General features: G+C 44.8%; 1 protein-coding gene across 2 annotated transcripts in view; it reads left to right on the forward strand.

Moving 5' to 3' along the window:
- LOC141116936 (Fc receptor-like protein 3) overlaps positions 1-17,545 on the forward strand; it is a 71,487-nt gene extending 53,942 nt beyond the window's left edge. The window contains exons 12-16 of one of the 2 annotated variants that reach the window (XM_073609445.1): positions 205-232; positions 13,676-13,752; positions 14,671-14,733; positions 15,899-15,915; positions 16,841-17,545. In XM_073609445.1, the coding sequence (XP_073465546.1) occupies positions 205-232; positions 13,676-13,752; positions 14,671-14,733; positions 15,899-15,915; positions 16,841-16,957 (302 nt within the window). In that variant the 3' untranslated portion in view covers positions 16,958-17,545. The remainder of the gene's footprint in view (positions 1-204; positions 233-13,675; positions 13,753-14,670; positions 14,734-15,898; positions 15,916-16,840) is intronic. The other variant, XM_073609447.1, reaches the window with a different exon arrangement.
- The last annotated feature ends 1,325 nt before the right edge of the window (positions 17,546-18,870 follow it).

The following is an 18,870-nucleotide window of genomic DNA, read 5'->3' on the forward strand; positions in this document are numbered from 1 at the left end:
TTCTGTAAATTAAATGATGCAAATCCTCAAAACAATCTGTGTTAATTCCAGGTTGTGAGGCAACAAAAGATGAAAAATTGCAAGGGGGTGAATACTTTTGCAAGGAGCTGTATTTCCTTTAAAACTAATTTAAATCTTTATAACTAACTATGCAAATATATCTTTCTTTAATGTTACCTAATGATGAAATGTGTTTTGTTCCAGAATCCACCTTTGATAAAGATCACCCTCGGTGAGTAGTCACTCTATTTGTTTCTTTAAATTCTTATATAAGGGTACATACAGTCTGTGACCTGTTTGATTGCTTTTATGCCAATCAAAGTAGAAGTGAAAGCATACCCCTGTGTCCCAGAACATGGGGTGCAGGCAGAGGTGTAACTACTACGAGGCAAACAAGGTGTTTTTTCAGGGGGGGCAGAAGGGCAGAGACGGCTCTTTAACCATTTCCCATCCTTTCTATGAATGTACCGGGATGATACCTGTTACTGCAGTCATCACCCCGGGAATTGTTTTTTAGAGCCGCCAGTCGGCTCTCTTGTAATAGCAATCAGAGCAGCTTACTAGCCGCTTGATTGCTATTACCAGCATTGGGATAGGACGTTCCACCCTTCCCATCACCTTCCGTGGCTCTCTCAGGCTCTTCTATCCCACCGGGGACCCAAGCAACCAGCCGGCGCACCTGACAGCTGCCTGGACGGCCAACCATAGATGAGATTGGCTTTGATCTGCTGTTCATAACAGTAAACCAGAAGCGATGAGATGTGAATGTGAGAGATGACATCACTAAGGGAGCTAGGGAAGAGGTGGAATCCTTATGGGTAGAGCTCCAAAGGGATGAAGCTAAGGGGAAAATAATACTGGGAGTATGCTATAGGCCCCCTAACCTGAAGGAGGAGGGGGAGACGGATCTCCTATCACAAATTGGATTAGCAGCAAGGATGGGAAGTGTTATCATAATGGGGGATTTTAACTATCAAGACATAGACTGGACGGAGGAAACCATGCATTCGTCTAAGGCTCGCCAGTTCTTAAATGTCTTGAAGGACAATTTTATGGGTCAGATGGTAGACGCACCAACTAGAAATAAAGCATTACTGGATCTACTGATTACCAACAATACAGACCTGATCACGGATGTGGAAATACGGGGCAATTTAGGAAACAGCGATCACAGGTCAATTGGCTTCAGTATAAATCACACAAATAGGAAACATAAGGGGAATACAAAGACGCTGAATTTCAAAAGAGCCAACTTCCCTAAGCTACAAACCTTGCTAAAAGGCATGGATTGGGATAAAATCAGGAACAAAGTACACGGAGGAGAGATGGGTTTGCTTTAAGAGCATATTAAATAAGGCGCATTAGTCAATGCATCCCATTGGGTAATACATTTAAAAGAGCGAACAACATTCCTGGATGGCTTAACTCCAATGTAAAAATGCATATAAATGCAAAGGAGAAGGCCTTCAAAAAATACAAGGTTGAGGGATCATCATCAGCATTCAGACTTTATAAGGAATGTAAGGGTGCAATTAGGGTGGCTAAGATAGAACATAAAAGACACATAGCGGAGGAGAGCAAAAAAAATCCCTAGAAATCTATAAACAGTAAAAAAGAGAGGACAGACCATATTGGCCCCATAAATAACGAGGAAGGACATCTGGTTACAAAGGATGGGGAGATGGCGAAGTTATTGAATTTATTCTTCTCCTCAGTCTTCACGAGGGAATCGGGGGGCTTCAGTAACCAAAGCTGCAGTGTTTATCCTCATGACACATCACAGGAAGCACCTCCATGGTTAACGGAGGACAGAAGTAAAATTAGACTTGGGAAACTTAACATTAATAAATCACCGGGACAAGATGGCTTGCACCCGGGGGTACTTAGGGAACTCAGTCAAGTAATTGCTAGACCATTGTTCCTAATTTTTACTGACAGTCTACTAACTGGAATGGTACCAGCTGATTGGAGAAAAGCCAATGTAGCAGCAATATTTAAAAAGGGCCCAAAATACATCCCTGGGTATTACAGGCTAGTCTAACATCAATAGTATGCAAGCTCTTGGAGTGGATGATACACAAGATTTTAGTAACGAGCACGGTATCATTAGCAGTAATCAGCATGGATTCATGAAGAATCGTTCTTGCCAAACCAATCTATTAACCTCCTATGAGGAGGTGAGTTGCCATCTAGATAAAGGAAGGCCCGTAGATGTGGTGTATCTGGATTTTGCAAAAGCATTTGTCACAGTTCCCCATAAACGTTTACTGTACAAAATAAGATCCATTGGCATGGACAATAGGGTGAGTACATGAAAACTGGCTACAAGGGCGAGTTCAGAGGGTGGTGATAAATGGGGAGTACTCGGAATGGTCAGGGGTGGGTAGTGGGGTCCCCCAGGGTTCTGTGCTGGGACAATCTTATTTAATTTGTTCATAAATGACCTGGAGGATGGGGTAAACAGTTTAATCTCTGTATTTGCGGACGATACTAAGCTAAGCAGGGCAATAACTTCTCTGCAGGATGTGGAAACCTTGAAAAAAGATCTGAACAAATTAATGGGGTGGGAAACTACATGGCAAATGAGGTTTAATGTAGAAAAATGTAAAATAATGCATTTGGGTGGCAAAAATATGAATGCAATCTATACAATGGGGGCAGGGGCGGATTAATGCACAGGCTGGTCTAGGCTGCAGCCTAGGGCCCCACATGTGCAAGGGCCCCCGATTGGCCATGATATTTTTATTAATTTATATATATTTATGTATATGTAGAATAAAAACCATGCCTGCATGTTATACGAATAAGCCGATAAATGTTTTTTTACCAACAGGGGGCGGGGATAGGGCGATCCGCCCCGCGTGCCACCCATTGGGGGGGTGTCAGGCCAGCTGTACCGCCTCTTCTGGCCCTGGGACAGCGCTGCCAGCATACTTTAAAGTTGAGAAAACATTACTGCCTGCCCTCTCTTATGCACAGCTCCTCATATGTCACTCTCAATGTAAATGGAAGTCTCTTAATACCTCAATTAAAGCTGTCTGTCCGCTCTCCTCCTCCCGCTCCACCTCCTTCCCGAGTGTAGCCTTTGATTGCAGGAGGAGAGCAGTCATGTGACCATCAATGAAACAGCAGAGGAGAGCAGTCACATGACCGGGTCACGAAGAACGGCGTTAATTGAGGTATTTAGAAGCTTTGATTTACAATGAGTGACACAGGAGGACCAGTGTATGAGAAAGGGCTGGCAGTGATGTTTTCTCAACTTTAGAGTATTCATTCCCAGGAGACTGGGGGTCTCCTGGGAGTGCAGGGAGGCTTTATAATGAAAGAGGCCTGTGTGATATGCAGGCAAAGGGGTTTGTGTAGTATGCAGATGTGAGATGTCTGTGTACTGTGCAGGGGGTCTGTTTACTGTGCAGGGAAAAGGGGCTGTGTACTGTGCAGGGAAAGGGGGCTGTGTTATGTGCAGGAGGTCTGTGTACTGTGCAGGGAAAGGGGGCTGTGTTATGTGCAGGGGGTCTGTGTACTGTGCAGAGGGTTGCGTACTGTGCAGAGAAAGGGGTCTGTGTACTGTGCAGGGGGTCTGTGTACTGTGCTGGGGGTCTGTGTACTGTGCAGGGGTGCTGTATACTGTGCAGTGGGCTGTGGGAAGTTTTTTTGTCCTGAAACTTCCCTCTTAATGTTAGGGTGCATGTTATATGCACTCTGAAAAAGAAACAAAGGCGCCACTCTAAGTGCAGTAAAAACCATGGAGTTTAATAAAACTGTAAAAAGGTACTCACAAAGGTACATAGTGAACAATCATGTTGGCAAAAGCTGCCGGTGTTCTGCCGAGAAAGTTCCGCTCGGCGGATAAGGACCCCCCTCTACTGAGCAGGCGCTGCGCCTGTGCAGTAGGATCCGGCGGAAATAGCCGAAGGGGAATAGGTGAAAATCAGCTGTACACGGCGCCTGTAAGAGGGCCCCTCGCAGGCTCGCTTCGCTTGCCACGCTTCGGGCACAGCCTCTCTTCGCTTGGCTCTTTTTTATTCCCCCTCTAGGTTCACTTGGATGGTGGGGAAGGAACCTGGACCTAGGGCGCAGGCGCCGTGTACAGCTGATTGTAGATTTTGAGCTTCGGCTATCTCCGGCGGCTGATAGTAGTTCGTACTGCGCAGGCGCTGCGCCTGCGCAGTACAGGGGAGGTCATTATCCGCCGAGGGAACTTTCTCGGCAAGACACCGGATATCCTGGGAGTGAGTCTGGTCCGATTCCTGTATTACAGTGGTGTCCGATGGACAGGCTGCGCCGATTGATGCTGGCACTTCCGGCCGTTGGAACGCACAGTGGGAACCAGGAAGATGACGTCACTTCCGGAAGAGGGCACAAATATACAACGCTTTTTTGGAGCTACGCTCCTTCCTCAGGCCTAACGTGGGTTGTGATTGGGCAGGGTTTATACAGCCAGTGAGTGACACTGATAGGTTGACAAAACGCTCCGTGCATTGGATAATGCTGCGATCGTTCAGAGCTATTCGGGAAACCATGAAACCATCCATCATCATTATTTCTTCAAACCCCTTTTTTCATCTCGCACATTCTTTATCCCCTCCTTTTTTCAACATTACACGCCATTCCTTGTTTCATGGGCCCACACAGACTATCAAAAAGGTCTCCCCATCCATGCTTTTATTCTACATATACATAAATATATATTAATTAATAAAAATATCACTTAGAGTGGCGCCTTTGTTTCATTTTCAGAGTGCTCAGAGGATTGCTTCTTTTTCTTCAATGAGGCTGCCTTCCACAAGTGCTATTATTCCATGAACTTTATGGACATTATTATAGCCCTCATGGACATTATTACAGCCTAATGTCATTCATATTTTATTCTTTTTCCTTTCTTAAAATTGTATTGTTTTTGTACATTAATTCCCCATTGGGAGCAATAGAGATAGAGGTGTACACTGTGTTGGGCTCAGTGCTCACTTTATCCCTATATGTTGCCAGGGTTCCTAAGGTCAAATTGGTCTTCAAATGATACGTCACTGCCTGGGTGCTACAGGTCAGCAAAGCGGCAAAATGTCCGATAGAAAATACGATTTTCTGGTAAAGCATGCTTAGGAGGGGGCCACACAAAAAGTAGCCTAGGTGCCCATGACCACCTTATTCCTCCACTGACTGGGGGGAGAACCTCTGGGGGAATCAAGGATGGAAAAGGACCTGGGGGTCTTAGTAGATGATAGGCTCAGCAATGGCATGCAATGCCAAGCTGCTGCTAATAAAGCAAACAGAATATTGGCATGCATTAAAAGGGGATCAACTCCAGAGATAAAACGATAATTCTCCCGCTCTACAAGACTCTGGTCCGGCCGCACCTGGAGTATGCTGTCCAGTTCTGGGCACCAGTCCTCAGGAAGGATGTACTGGAAATGGAGCGAGTACAAAGAAGGGCAACAAAGCTAATAAAGGGTCTGGAGGATATTAGTTATGAGGAAAGGTTGCGAGCACTGAACTTATTCTCTGTGGAGAAGAGACGCTTGAGAGGGGATATGATTTCAATATATAAATACCGTACTGGTGATCCCACAATAGGGATAAAACTTTTTTGCGGAAGGGAGTTTAACAAGACTTGTGGCCACTCATTAAAATTAGAAGGAAAGAGGTTTAACCTTAAACTACGTAGAGAGTTCTTTACTGTAAAAGCGGCAAGGACGTGGAATTCCATTCCACAGACGGTGGTCTTAGCGGGGGGGCATCGATAGTTTCAAAAAACTATTAAATAAGCACCTGAACGACCGCAACATACAGGGATATACAATGTAATACTGACATATAATCACACACATAGGTTGGACTTGATGGGCTTGTGTCTTTTTCAAACCTCACCTAATATGTAACTATGTATGTAACTATGACATGACCGATTTTGATGTTTTGAGTGCAGAGGATAGATTTGGGGTCTTATAGACCCCCAGATCCCTCCATAAAGAGTACCTGTCACTGCCTATTGCTGTCATAAGGGATGTTTACATAAAATTAAATGAAAACAGTGTAAAAAAAAATTAAAGTGCCTCCATCCTTCCGTGCTCACACGCATATGTACGTGTAAGTCCTGCACACACGCAAACAGCAATCGTCCTACACATGTTAGGTATCACCACTAGGGATGAGCCGAACACCCCCCGGTTCGGTTCGCACCAGAACCTGCGAACGGACCGAAAATTTGCACGAACGTTAGAACCCCATTGACGTCTATGGGACTCAAATGTTGTAAATCAAAAGTGCTAATTTTAAAGGCAAATTTGCATGGTATTGTCCTAAAAAGTGTTTGGGGACCCGGGTCCTGCCCCAGGGCACATGTATCAATGCAAAAAAAACTTTTAAAAACGTCCGGTTTTTAGGGAGCAGTGATTTTAATGATGCTTAAAGTGAAAAAGAAAAGTGAAATATTCCTTTAAATATCGTACCTGGGGGGTGTCTATAGTATGCCTGTAAAGTGACTCTTGTTTCCCTTGCTTAGAACAGTCCCTGCACAAAATGACATTTTTAAAGGAATAAAAGTAATTTAAAACTGCTTGCGGCTTTAATGTAATGTCGGGTCCTGGCAATATGGATGAAAATCAGTGAGACAAACGGCATGGGTACCCCCCAGTCCATTACCAGACCCTTTGGGTCTGGTATGGATATTAAGGGGAACCCCGCACCCAAATTGAAAAAAGGAAAAGCATGGGGCCCCCAGGCCCTATATACTCTGAAAAGCAGTATACAGGCGGTGCAAACAAGACAGGGACTGTAGGTTTGTTGTTAAGTAGAATCTGTTTGTAATTTTGCACTGGTACATTATTAACGTGTTTAGCTCCAGCCAAAAAATCTATTTTAAGCTTTTTGGAAAACATAGGGAAGGGTTATCATCCCTGTGACATTTGTTTTGCTGTCTGTGCTCCTCTTCAGAAGATTTCACCTCATATTCTGTCCCAATGACAAATGTTTTTAGAAAATTTGGGGTTTTTAGTGAAACAAGGATTGGTGATAAAGCATCAGTGGAAAGGAGAATCGTTGTTCCCATATTAACTCTTACAGGACGAAATTTCCCTTCCTAGGGGTAGATTTCATCCGACTTCCTGTTGTCTCCTTCTGTTTGCAAGTAGGAGTCGTTTGTACAGTAAGTTGGATGTTTGAAAGTGGGGTCCTGCCCTATATACTCTGCAGAAATTTTGGCCTTAGGTGATGGTGTTGCCACAACACTGTAAGCCCTCACAGGGCCCTGCTGTGAAATATTAGATAAAGAATTGTAATTACATGCCCCTGTTGAACAGGGGCAGAAAAATTGGGCCTTTGGTGATGGTGGTGGTGCTGGTGCCACAACACTGTAAGTCCTCACAGTTACTCTTGGTGGGTGCTGGAACAGGCCCAGCTGTGAAATATTAGATCAAGAATTGTAATTGCATGCACCTGTTGAACAGGGGCAGAAAAATTGGGCCTTTGGTGGTGGTGGGGTGCTGGTGCCACAACACTGTAAATCCTCACAGTTACTCTTGGTGGGCGCAGAAACAGGCCCTGCTGTGAAATATTAGATCAAGAATTGTAATTACATGCACCTGTTGAACAGGGGCAGAAAAATTGGGCCTTTGGTGGTGGTGGTGCTGATGCCACAACACTGTAAGTCCTCACAGTTACTCTTGGTGGGCGCTGGAACGGGCCCTGCTGTGAAATATTAGATCAAGAATTGTAATTGCATGCCCCTGTTGAACAGGGGCAGAAAAATTGGGCCTTTGGTGGTGGTGGTGGTGCTGGTGCCACAACACTGTAAGTCCTCACAGTTACTCTTGGTGGAAGTAGAAACGGGCCCTGCTGTGAAATATAACATCAAGAATTGTAATTACATGTCCCTGTTGAACAGGGGCTGAGAAAATTGGGCCTTAGGCACTGGTGCCACAACACTGCAACCCCTCACAGATACTCCAGTTGGAGCACAGGAACGAGCCCTGCTGCAAAGTATTGCATCAAAAATTGTAATTACACGCCCCTGTTAAACAGGGGCTGAAAAATGGGCCTTAGGCACTGGTGCCACAACACTGCAACCCCTCACAGATACTCTAGTTGGAGCGCAGGAACGAGCCCTGCTGCAAAGTATTGCATCAAAAATTGTAATTACATGGCCCTGTTAAACAGGGGCTGAAAATTTGGGCCTTAGGCACTGGTGCTGGTGCCACAACACTGCAACCCCTCACAGATACTCTAGTTGGAGCGCAGGAATGAGCCCTGCTGCAAAGTATTGCATCAAAAATTTTAATTACACGCCCCTGTTAAACAGGGGCTGAAAAAATGGGCCTTAGCCACTGGTGGCGGCGCCCAGAAAAAAAAAAATTCTTACAAGCTATCAGCATGATCATTGAGGAGATAGAGGATAGTCACTCAGCATAACAGGATAGTCACTCAGCATCAGCATAGGCAGTCTTCAAGGGATCTGACATTTCAAAAAAATGTGTTCGGTTACATCAGCATTAGGTGCTTGGTATCTGGTGGTGATCCAAAGCTGATTCATTTTTATGAAGGTCAGTCGATCGACCGAGTTGGTGGACAGGCGCACCCTGTGATCGGTTACAAAGCCTCCAGCAGCACTGAATGTGCGTTCCGAAATAACGCTGGATGCAGGACAGGCCAGTAGCTCAATTGCATACTGTGCCACCTTCTTTGACTGACCGAAGCCTCAGCAACACATTGTCCAGGAACAGGAGTTTGTACCCTCCCAGTGTCTGGGAACGCGTTGCACAGACCTTTCTGCAAGGCCTCCTGAAGATGTTTCATCCTCTGCTCCCTCTGCGACGGCAAGATAAGGTCTGCAACCTTACTCTTGTAATGTGGATCAAGGAGATTTCTCAAAGAGGAATAAACAAGAAAAAGTGTAAGAAGCAAAAAAATAATAAAAAATACAAAATTTATTGATAATCTAACATAGACAAAATATACATTACAAACAATTCATGTTATACTTAAAAAAAGAGATTATGGGTACATGTACTGTAAGTGACCCTAGGGATGGTAGAATGGGCCAGATGGAAAATGGCCGTTTAGAGGAGAAGGGCTCGATTTCCTACATGTTTCGCCAAGACATTGGCTTCTTCAGGGAACAGGAGCTCATAAGATAGATAAATAAAACAGTTCTGTGTAATAAACATGAAAAACATAGTAAGAACAATAATTTAACCAAACACTGCATAGTGTAGACAGTAAAGAGTTAAAATTGTGGCTGGACATTTATGCAACCATAGGCTCCACACAAAATACCGATAATGCAAACATACCTGGGGCTTACGGGGATCCCCTCGCTTGGCTGTGTTTTCCCTTCCCCTTTCCTGCTTCCCCTATCGGGCACTGACGCCCCAGGTATGTTTGCATTATCGGTATTTTGTGTGGAGCCTATGGTTGCATAAATGTCCAGCCACAATTTTAACTCTTTACTGTCTACACTATGCAGTGTTTGGTTAAATTATTGTTCTTACTATGTTTTTCATGTTTATTACACAGAACTGTTTTATTTATCTATCTTATGAGCTCCTGTTCCCTGAAGAAGCCAATGTCTTGGCGAAACATGTAGGAAATCGAGCCCTTCTCCTCTAAACGGCCATTTTCCATCTGGCCCATTCTACCATCCCTAGGGTCACTTACAGTACATGTACCCATAATCTCTTTTTTTAAGTATAACATGAATTGTTTGTAATGTATATTTTGTCTATGTTAGATTATCAATAAATTTTGTATTTTTTATTATTTTTTTGCTTCTTACACTTTTTCTTGTTTATTCCTCTTTGAGAAATCTATTTGACTATAGCACCGCCATAATCCCCCGTCCACATACCCATTAAATATTTGACTATTTTGGGGATGAGGTGCTGCATCCTTTGGTACCATCTAGCCACCCTTACATTTTGTGGATCAAGGAGGGTTGCCAGCCAGTAACGATCCCTCTTCTTGATACTACGAATACGAGGATCCTTCCGCAGGCTTTGCAGGATCAGGGAGGCCATGAAGGGTAGGTTTGCTGAGGCATTCGGTCCGGAGTCCTCTGGGTCACTAAGGACGACATGATCCGCAGCCACTTCCTCCCAGCCACGTACAAGTCCATGGGTTTCTTTTGACTGTAAATGATCCCTTAAAGACTGCTGCTGATGCTGAATGCCAGGCTCAACCTCCATGCTGACACAATCCTCCTCCTAGTCCTCCTCCTTGTTCTCTTCCTGTGTGATCGGCAAGCACTGTCTAGATAAAGGGGGCCTTGAGAGCTAAGGAAGTCCTCCTCTTCCTGCCTCTGTTCTGCCTCAGGTGCCCTGTCCATTATTCCACACAGCATGTGCTCCAACAGGTGGACAAGGGGGACAGTGTCACTGATGCATGCACTGTCACTGATCACCATCCTCGTGGCCTCCTCAAATGGTGAGAGGACAGTGCCTGCATCCCTGATCATGGCCCACTGGCATGGGGAAAAAACCAAGCTCCCCTGACCCTGTCCTGGTGCCATAGTCACATAGGTACTCATTGATGACCCTCTGCTGCATGTGCAGCCGCTGCAGCATGGCCAACACTGAGTTCCACCTGGTGGGCATGTCACAGATTAGGCAGTTCTTGGGCAGGTTAAATTCCTTTTGGAGGTCAGCCAGCTGAGCACTGGCATAATATGACCAGCGGAAATGCACACAGACTTTCCTGGCCTGTCTCAGGACATCCTGTAAGCCCGGGTATCTGCCCAAGAACTGCTGCACCACTAAGTCAAGGACGTGAGCCAAACAGGGCACATGGGTCCGTTGTCCCTGTCGGAGGGCAGAGAGGAGGTTGGTGCCATTGTCACAAACCATCATTCCTGGCTTAAGTTGGCGTGGCGTCAACCACCTCTGAACCTGCCCCTGCAGAGCTGACTGAATCTCTGAATCTCTGCCGCAGTGTGGCTTCTGTCCCCCAAGCACACCAGCTCAAGCACCGCATGGCATCTTTTGGCCTGTGTACTTGCATAGCCCCTTGAACGCCTACGGAGCACCGCTGGTTCTACGGAGCACCGCTGGTTCCGAGGACAAAGCACAGGAAGAGGCCATGGAGGAAGAAGAAGAGGAGGGGTGGAGGAGAGAGGTGTGTCAGAATCACTAGTAGTGGCATTTTGGAGGCGTGGTGGCGGAACAACCTCCAACACTACTGCACCTTGTCCTGCATCCTTCCCAGCTGCCAGAAGAGTCACCCAATGCGTAGTAAAACTTAGGTAACGTCCCTGTCCATGCCTGCTGGACTATGAGTCAGCGGTAATATGCACCTTACCGCTGACTGCCCTGTCCAGCGAGGCCAAGACATTGCCTTCCACATGCCGGTAGAGAGCCGGAATCGCCTTCCGTGAGAAAATGTGGCGTTTGGGAACCTGCCACTGAGGAACTGCACATTCCACAAACTCATGGAAGGGGGCAGAGTCTACCAACTGAAAAGGTAGCAGTTGAAGTGCTAGCAATTTTGCAAAGCTAGCATTCAATCGCTGGGCATGTTGATGGCTGGGAGCGAACTTCTTTCTGCGGTGCAGCAGCTGGGGCAGGGAAATTTGCCTGGTACAATCTGACGTTGGTGTACCAATAGCAGATTGCCCGCAAGTACTTGGCTGTGACACACCTAATTCTACACCTTCATTCCTCTCAGTGCAGGTCTCAGAGAGGACTGAAAGTATAGTGGGGTGGGAGATCCCAGCTGATGAGGAGCAAGGAGAGATCCTCTTTGTTCTTTGGTGTGGGTCTTTTAGGTACGCTTGCCAACGAACTGCATGGCAGGTCAACATATGTCTGGTCAAGCATGTGGTGCCCAAGCGGGAGATGTTTTGGCCACGCGAGATACGCTTGAGACATATGTTGCAAATAGCAGTGATGTGATCTGATGCATTCATCTCAAAAAGGCCCACACCAAAGAACTTTTGGAATAATGTGCAGAGACAGCAGTGCCCTGCACATGCGGAGCTCTGCGGTGTGATGCAATCAGTGTGCTGCCCTTAGGCTGGCCCCTGGAGGGCATCATGCCTCGTTGGTGATGTGCCTCCTCCTCATTCTCCTCTCTCCCATCAGGCACCCATGTGGAATCAGTGACCTCATCATCCCCTCCCTCCTCATCACTGGAGCAAACCTGGCAGTATGCTGCAGCAGGGGGAACATGACTGCCAGATTGCTGTCCTTCTTGGGCACCCCCTCTGTATGGGTTCACGTTACTGCCTTCCTCTAGCTGAGTACCATCATCGGAGCCTTCAAAACGCTGGGCATCCTCCTGGAGCATGTACCCAACACTGTGGTCAAGCAGTTCGGGGGACTCCTCAGGAGGACATGGTGGGGCTAGGGAAGGAGTCACTGATGTCATTGAGCCGAGGGAAGAGGCCGCGTTGGCAGCTGCTTTGCCAGACAAAGTACCCTGAGCCTGGGTGAGAAAGGATGAGGACGGCTTGGTCATCCACTGGACCAAGTCTTCGGCATGTTGCAGCTCAACACGGCCAGCTGCCGAAAAAAAAGCCAAGTGTGTCCCACGGCCACGTGCTGATGAGGATGCACCGTGTCCATGACCAGCACTGTTGCCTCTAGATACAGAGACTGCTTGCCCTCTTTTATTGGCTTGTGACTGTCTGCCTCACCTTGTTGGCCTTCCAGACATACTATTGGCCTGCAGTGAGATGTAGCTGCACAAAACTGGGATGTATATATATACCGATTATACTGCAGCTAGCAGAATCAACTACCTGCCTGTAGTATTATTAGTATGAGAATACCTGCACTTGTCTTCAGGTAGCTATACTGTAGGTGCAACTGTGCAGGGTACACAGTACAGTAACTGGAAATACGTCAAGAGCCTACACAAGCACCTGGCTTCAGGTAGCTATACTGTAGGTGCAACTGTGCAGGGTACACAGTACAGTAACTGGAAATACGTCAAGAGCCTACACAAGCACCTGGCTTCAGGCAGCTATACTGTAGGTGCAACTGTGCTGGGTACACAGTACAGTAACTGGAAATACGTCAAAAGCCTACACAAGCACCTGGCTTCACGTAGCTATACTGTAGGTGCAACTGTGCAGGGTACACAGTACAGTAACTGGAAATACGTCAAGAGCCTACACAAGCACCTTGCTTCAGGTATCTATACTATAGGTGCAACTGTGCAGGGTACACAGTACAGTAACTGGAAATATGTCAAGAGCCTACACAAGCACCTGGCTTCAGGTAGCTATACTATAGGTGCAACTGTGCAGGGTACACAGTACAGTAACTGGAAATACTTAGTGAATACTCTTAGTGAATTGACCCCTTTATCTTTTAATTAGCTGTTCATTGTTATGTGGAGCTATTATTCTTGTTCTGCTTTTTAAAACAATTTATAACATTAGTTATAAAGATATAACAGATAAAAAGAGCACACCTTGCAAGAATTCTTGTAGGGATATAAGATTTGGAGATTCTGTGATATGGTCCTGTATGACGGTACTAGAATCCCCGAAACCAATGGAAGATCACTGACCGATAATAAGTATTAATGTATAAAATAAAAGCAGAATGGTCTCTTACCATTCAATCATCTGAGTGGATAAGACTTATTATTGTATTACTTTCTTGCTTAAACTAAATAAGTTCATCTATTTATTATTGTATTTTATAATGTGGTGTGGTGGCTGACATCTTTCTTTATCTAGGGATGATGGAAGATCAGCAAATGAGGGTACAAATGGTCCAGATGAAACCGATAACAATCAGCATCTCTATGGCAATGGTGAGCTACTTCTTCTCCTTCTCCTTCACTATTAGATTATTAAAATGATCATGCTTATATGAGGTTCTATTTATAAAATATTAATTGGGTGAATGTTTATAGTATTTGTCTAGACTTTACACATTTTCTCCATATTTTCTCTAATCTTAATACATCCTATGATCGTCAGCACCATCTAGTGACCAAAATGCGCTATATATTTCAGAAAAATATATCACATTTTGGCCACTAGATGGAGCTGATGATCATAGGAAGTCAGAGTATTACAGTGGAACCTTGGATTACAAGCATAATCCGTTCCAGGAAAATGCTTGTAATCCAAAGCACTCGCATATCAAAGTGAGTTTTCCCATAAAAGTCAATGAAAACGAAGATAATTCTTTGACTTCTATTACATGCAACACCGTATGTGGCCAGAGGTGGGGGGGCGCCGGAGAGCCTCGGAAATACTCGGGGACAGCTCACCTGAACTCGGAAAGCCTCGGAAAGGCTCAGAAACTGAGTATTTCCAAGTGTTTACGAGTATTTCCGAGTAATTCCGAGTATTTTCGAACGGCTCCGGGTGGCTCCGAACCGTTCCGAGTGTCCCCGGTGCCCCCGTACCTCTGGCCAAATGCGGTACTGCACTGCCTATTAGCAAGAATTCTGCTCGTTTTGCGAAATAACGCTTGCAAACCAAGTCAGAAATTTAAAAAAAAAGTTGCTCATCTTTCAAAACGCTTGTTAATCGTGTTATTCTTAAACCGAGGTTCCACTGTAATATGTAATTCATGCAGTTTGTACGAATGCTTGTGACATTCATCCCAACAAATGTTTTTTTTAAATAGATAGATAGTGTTTTTTTTTTATGTATTTGAATATAATATGGGAATTTGGAAAATACATATGAAGATTACTTTATCATTCTGTCCCCCTTAGTGTCTTCACAACAAGAGGAAGATGACATCTCCTACACTTACATTGATATTAGTAAGATAAAAGGTCAGCAAATGCTTTTTGTCTTATACTATAGCTGGTTTATAAATTTCAACCTGGAGCCCCGGGGTCACATATGGTCCTTTGGGACTTTCTGTGCAGTCCTCAGGGCGCCTACCACCAGTAGTCTGTGTTTCCTCATTGTGCTGTATTATCAGAGTCTCATGTACTGTGACTCCTGTTCATGTATCCTGAAGCATGCCCCCAGTCTCCAACAACTCCTACAACATATTTATAGTCTCTGACCATCTCTTGTAGCTGGACCCTAGTTTCTGACCATCACTTGCAGCATGCCCATAGTCTCCAACCATCTCTTGTAGCATGCCCATAGTCTCCAACCATCTCTTGTAGCATGCCCTTAGTCTCTAAACATCTCTTGTAGCATGCCCATGGTTTCTGATCAGCTTTTGTAGCATGTCCAGAGCCTGTGACCATTTCCATTTGTATGTCTGTAATCTCAGACAGCATGTCCGCAGTCTCCAACAACTTCTACAGCATAGTTGTGGTCTCTGACCATCTCTTGTAGCATGCCCATACCTTCTGACCATCTCTTGTAGCATGACTGTACTCTCCAACCAGCACTCGTGGCATGATCATAGTCTTTGACCAGCTCTTGTAGCATGCCTGCAGTCTCTGACCATCTCTTATAGCATGCCTGTAATCTCTGGCCATCTCTTGTAGCATGTCCATAGCTTCTGACCATCTCTTGTAGCATGCCTATAGTCTCCAAGCATCTCTTGTAGCATGCCCGTAGTCTATGACCATCTCTCGTAGCATGTCCGTATTCTCTGACCATCTCTTATAACATGCCTATAGTCTCTGACCATCTCCAGTTGTATGTCTGCATCTCTGACAGCTTTTTGATGCATTGCCCTTACTGAATATTATGTGTGGCCCTTTGGTGATGTCAAGGGCCACACTTGAGACCCCCTATATCAAGAAAGTTGAGTCCTTTTGAAATAGATTGAGGTGTAAGCTTTGGAGGCACACTGCATTTTTCTGCCCAAGGAAGTGGTCAGTGCACCTCAAAATCTTCCCAGCAATCTATTTAGTTGGCCAATAAAGGGAATATACTTTGGTGTGATATATATCGCTCTGTGATTACACTTACATACAAAACACCTGATACTTTTTATTTAATTTCATGTCCTCCTTTATCCGTCTTCTACAGGTCCCACCAACAAAAAGGTAAGCGTTTATTTATAAAACATAACAGTGTGTAGGGTTTTGCATAACAACTTTAGTGATGGAACCATCAGGAACTCCCCGACCCCCTTAGCCCAACACCCAAAGTCTATCTAAACCCCAGCCAGGTGATTTGTAGTCACCACTTCTTGTCTACATTCACACGCTCCAGTATTGGTTGCGCCTCATTGCTCCGGACTCTCCGAACCCAGACAATGGTGGACCATGCCTGAACAATGTGTGACAGCAATTGTAGTCTCCACCTGGGCTACAGGTGGAGAACACAGGACTACAACTGGAAGGCAGAGGCAAACCATTGTCATAGCATAACAAGAAGTGCCTGACCAAGTACCTCTGTGGCAGGATCACCAGGGATTATTTCAAAGTAGTTGTAAAGGCTGAAGGTTTTTTACCTTCATGTATTCTATGAATGAAGGTAAAAAACCTTCTAGGTGCTGCTCCCCCACAGCCTCCCTAGGTCCCAGAAGACAACAGAGGGAAAGGAGGAGTGCCGGATAAAACCGCAGAAGTGACGTACCTCACCGTGGCGACATGGGACGGAAGTCCTGAAGAAAACATACCAAAATGGTACAAAAAAGAAAAAAAATATCCAAAAACGAGGGGGGCTGGGGTGTTCTTTTGTTTGAGACTGAGTTCTCTTTTTGCCTGAAACTCCACTTTAAATCTTATATTGGATTTTAGTAACTGGGTTTACATCTACTGTAATGTAACTGTTTTCTGCTCTGTTCTAAGAACCATTCAAAGCTCCTCAAATAGAGTGATGCTTATAATACTATGAGTGTCTACCTAGATATCTATAGATCATAAAGTTTTTTCTATTCTTCAATTTTTTTTGTAAGAAGAAAAAAGTAAATGTTTTTACTTTTTAAATCGGTTTTATAACAAGCCCTTTGTGGTTTCTGTCCAGGATGAGCCCTCTGTTGTGTATGCTGTGCTTAAACCTCCGGGCGCTTCAACGGGTTCTCAAGCCACCCAGGAGACAGACGACTCTGCCAACGTCTACCAGAACTTCAATGCCAAGTGACACTAGGAAGGTTCAGTCTAAGAAGAGTGTGATGTCTTGGGATGGACCAAAATATTCCTCTTTACATAGATCAACGACAGTCATTTCCTTACCATTGGTACATGTATGGACACTGGTCCAGGAGTCAGTGCATAATCTTCAACTTGCCCGTATCTACCAAATCCATGAACATGCCATAATCCCCATAGACAGCATGTGGTGCAAGAAGCTTGTGATGTGAGTCCAACATGCCCCTCTGTGGTTCAGAGCTAAAGCTTTCCAATTAGCAGGGTGATAGCTCAGACTCTACAGGGGGTTAAACCTCTGCAGAGATACCACTGCTTCCTTTGCAGCAGCAGCTCAAGCTGTGGGTACTTTCCTTTTAATTCCCACTCTAAGTCCCTGGAATTTACATAGTTGATTTAAAGTGAGTTTATTTGGGCTTTTGGGTCTATTTTTCAATACAACTAAGATCCTAGTCTACAGAATGCTGGCGGGGGACAGGCGTTTCTACCCATGCTGTGACTGATTTGTAAAGAAAACCAAAAACTTTGAGCACTTTTGATTTTGATGCCTCTGGAATGTACAGTATTAAAGTGATTATAAACCTTTGTGTTTTTTTTTTTTTAAGTAAAAAAACAACCATGTTATACTTACCTGCTCTGTGCAATGGTTCAATCAGAGGTCTGAAGAAGAAGCGGAAGCTTTGAAAGGTGTCACCTGACCATTCTGAGGTCTCCTATCGGACGGCACCTCCGGCACGGCTGGTTGTCAGCTGGTCGGCCGACAGTCTATGGTCCAGACACATACACCAGGCTTTACAGTGTTCACCATCTGCCAAAGATGCCGGGGACAACGCTAAATATTCAGATATTTGTTCGATACATGCTTTATATAGCACCACATTTGTGAGTAGCTAATATATATTTTTTATATATTAAAACTGTATTTAAAACTACTACACCTAGGCTGGCGCCCCATCTATTCTTTATTACAAATAGTTCTATAGAAACAGCTGAAGATCATCGCTAACAATATGTCACACCCTCACATGTAATGCCGGCTGCAGCGTCTTCCGGAAGTCTAATCATCATCATCATCAGTGTGTTCACCCATCCTTGACCTTGCCTGAGGAAGGGGCCCTGCGTGGCTCCGAAACGTTGCTGTATATCTATCATGTGACCATGAAATAAAGCTTTGGACCCTTTCGAGCAATCCTTGGTGTACTGATGACATTTTCTTCACTTTGATCATCCACAGTTTTCTGCCCATGGTCATTACAGCACCCATCATCACTGAACAGACAGTTTTCTTGAATGTGTGCATGGAGAGAGAGCATTGCATTTGGGCCAAAAGTCCAAGCGTTCCTGATGAAGAAATGCTGGTAACTGTGGTGCAGTTGTACGAGTGTGTGTGTGTGTATATATATATATAGATATATATATATATCTATATATATATATACAGTGGGGAAAGTATTCAGACCCCCTTAAAATTTCCACTCTTTGTTATATTGCAGCCATTTGCTAAAATCATTTAAGTTCATTTTTTCCTCATTAATGCACACACTGCACCCCATATTGACAGAAAAACATGGAATTGTTGACATTTTTGAAGATTTATTAAAAAAGAAAAACTGAAATATCACATGATCCTAAGTATTCAGACCCTTTGCTGTGACACTCATATATTTAACTGAGGTGCTGTCCATTTCTTCTGGTCATCCTTGAGATGGTTCTACACCAGGGATATGCAATTAGCGGACCTCCAGCTGTTGCAGAACTACAAGTCCCATGAGGCATAGCAAGACTCTGACAGCCACAGGCATGACACCCAGAGGCAGAAACATGATGGTACTTGTAGTTTTGCAACAGCTGGAGGTCCGCTAATTGCATATCCCTAATTGCATACACCTTCATTTGAGTCCAGCTGTG

This window comes from Aquarana catesbeiana, linkage group LG13 (assembly GCF_042186555.1).
Source record: "Aquarana catesbeiana isolate 2022-GZ linkage group LG13, ASM4218655v1, whole genome shotgun sequence".
In the NCBI taxonomy this organism is placed as follows: domain Eukaryota; kingdom Metazoa; phylum Chordata; class Amphibia; order Anura; family Ranidae; genus Aquarana; species Aquarana catesbeiana.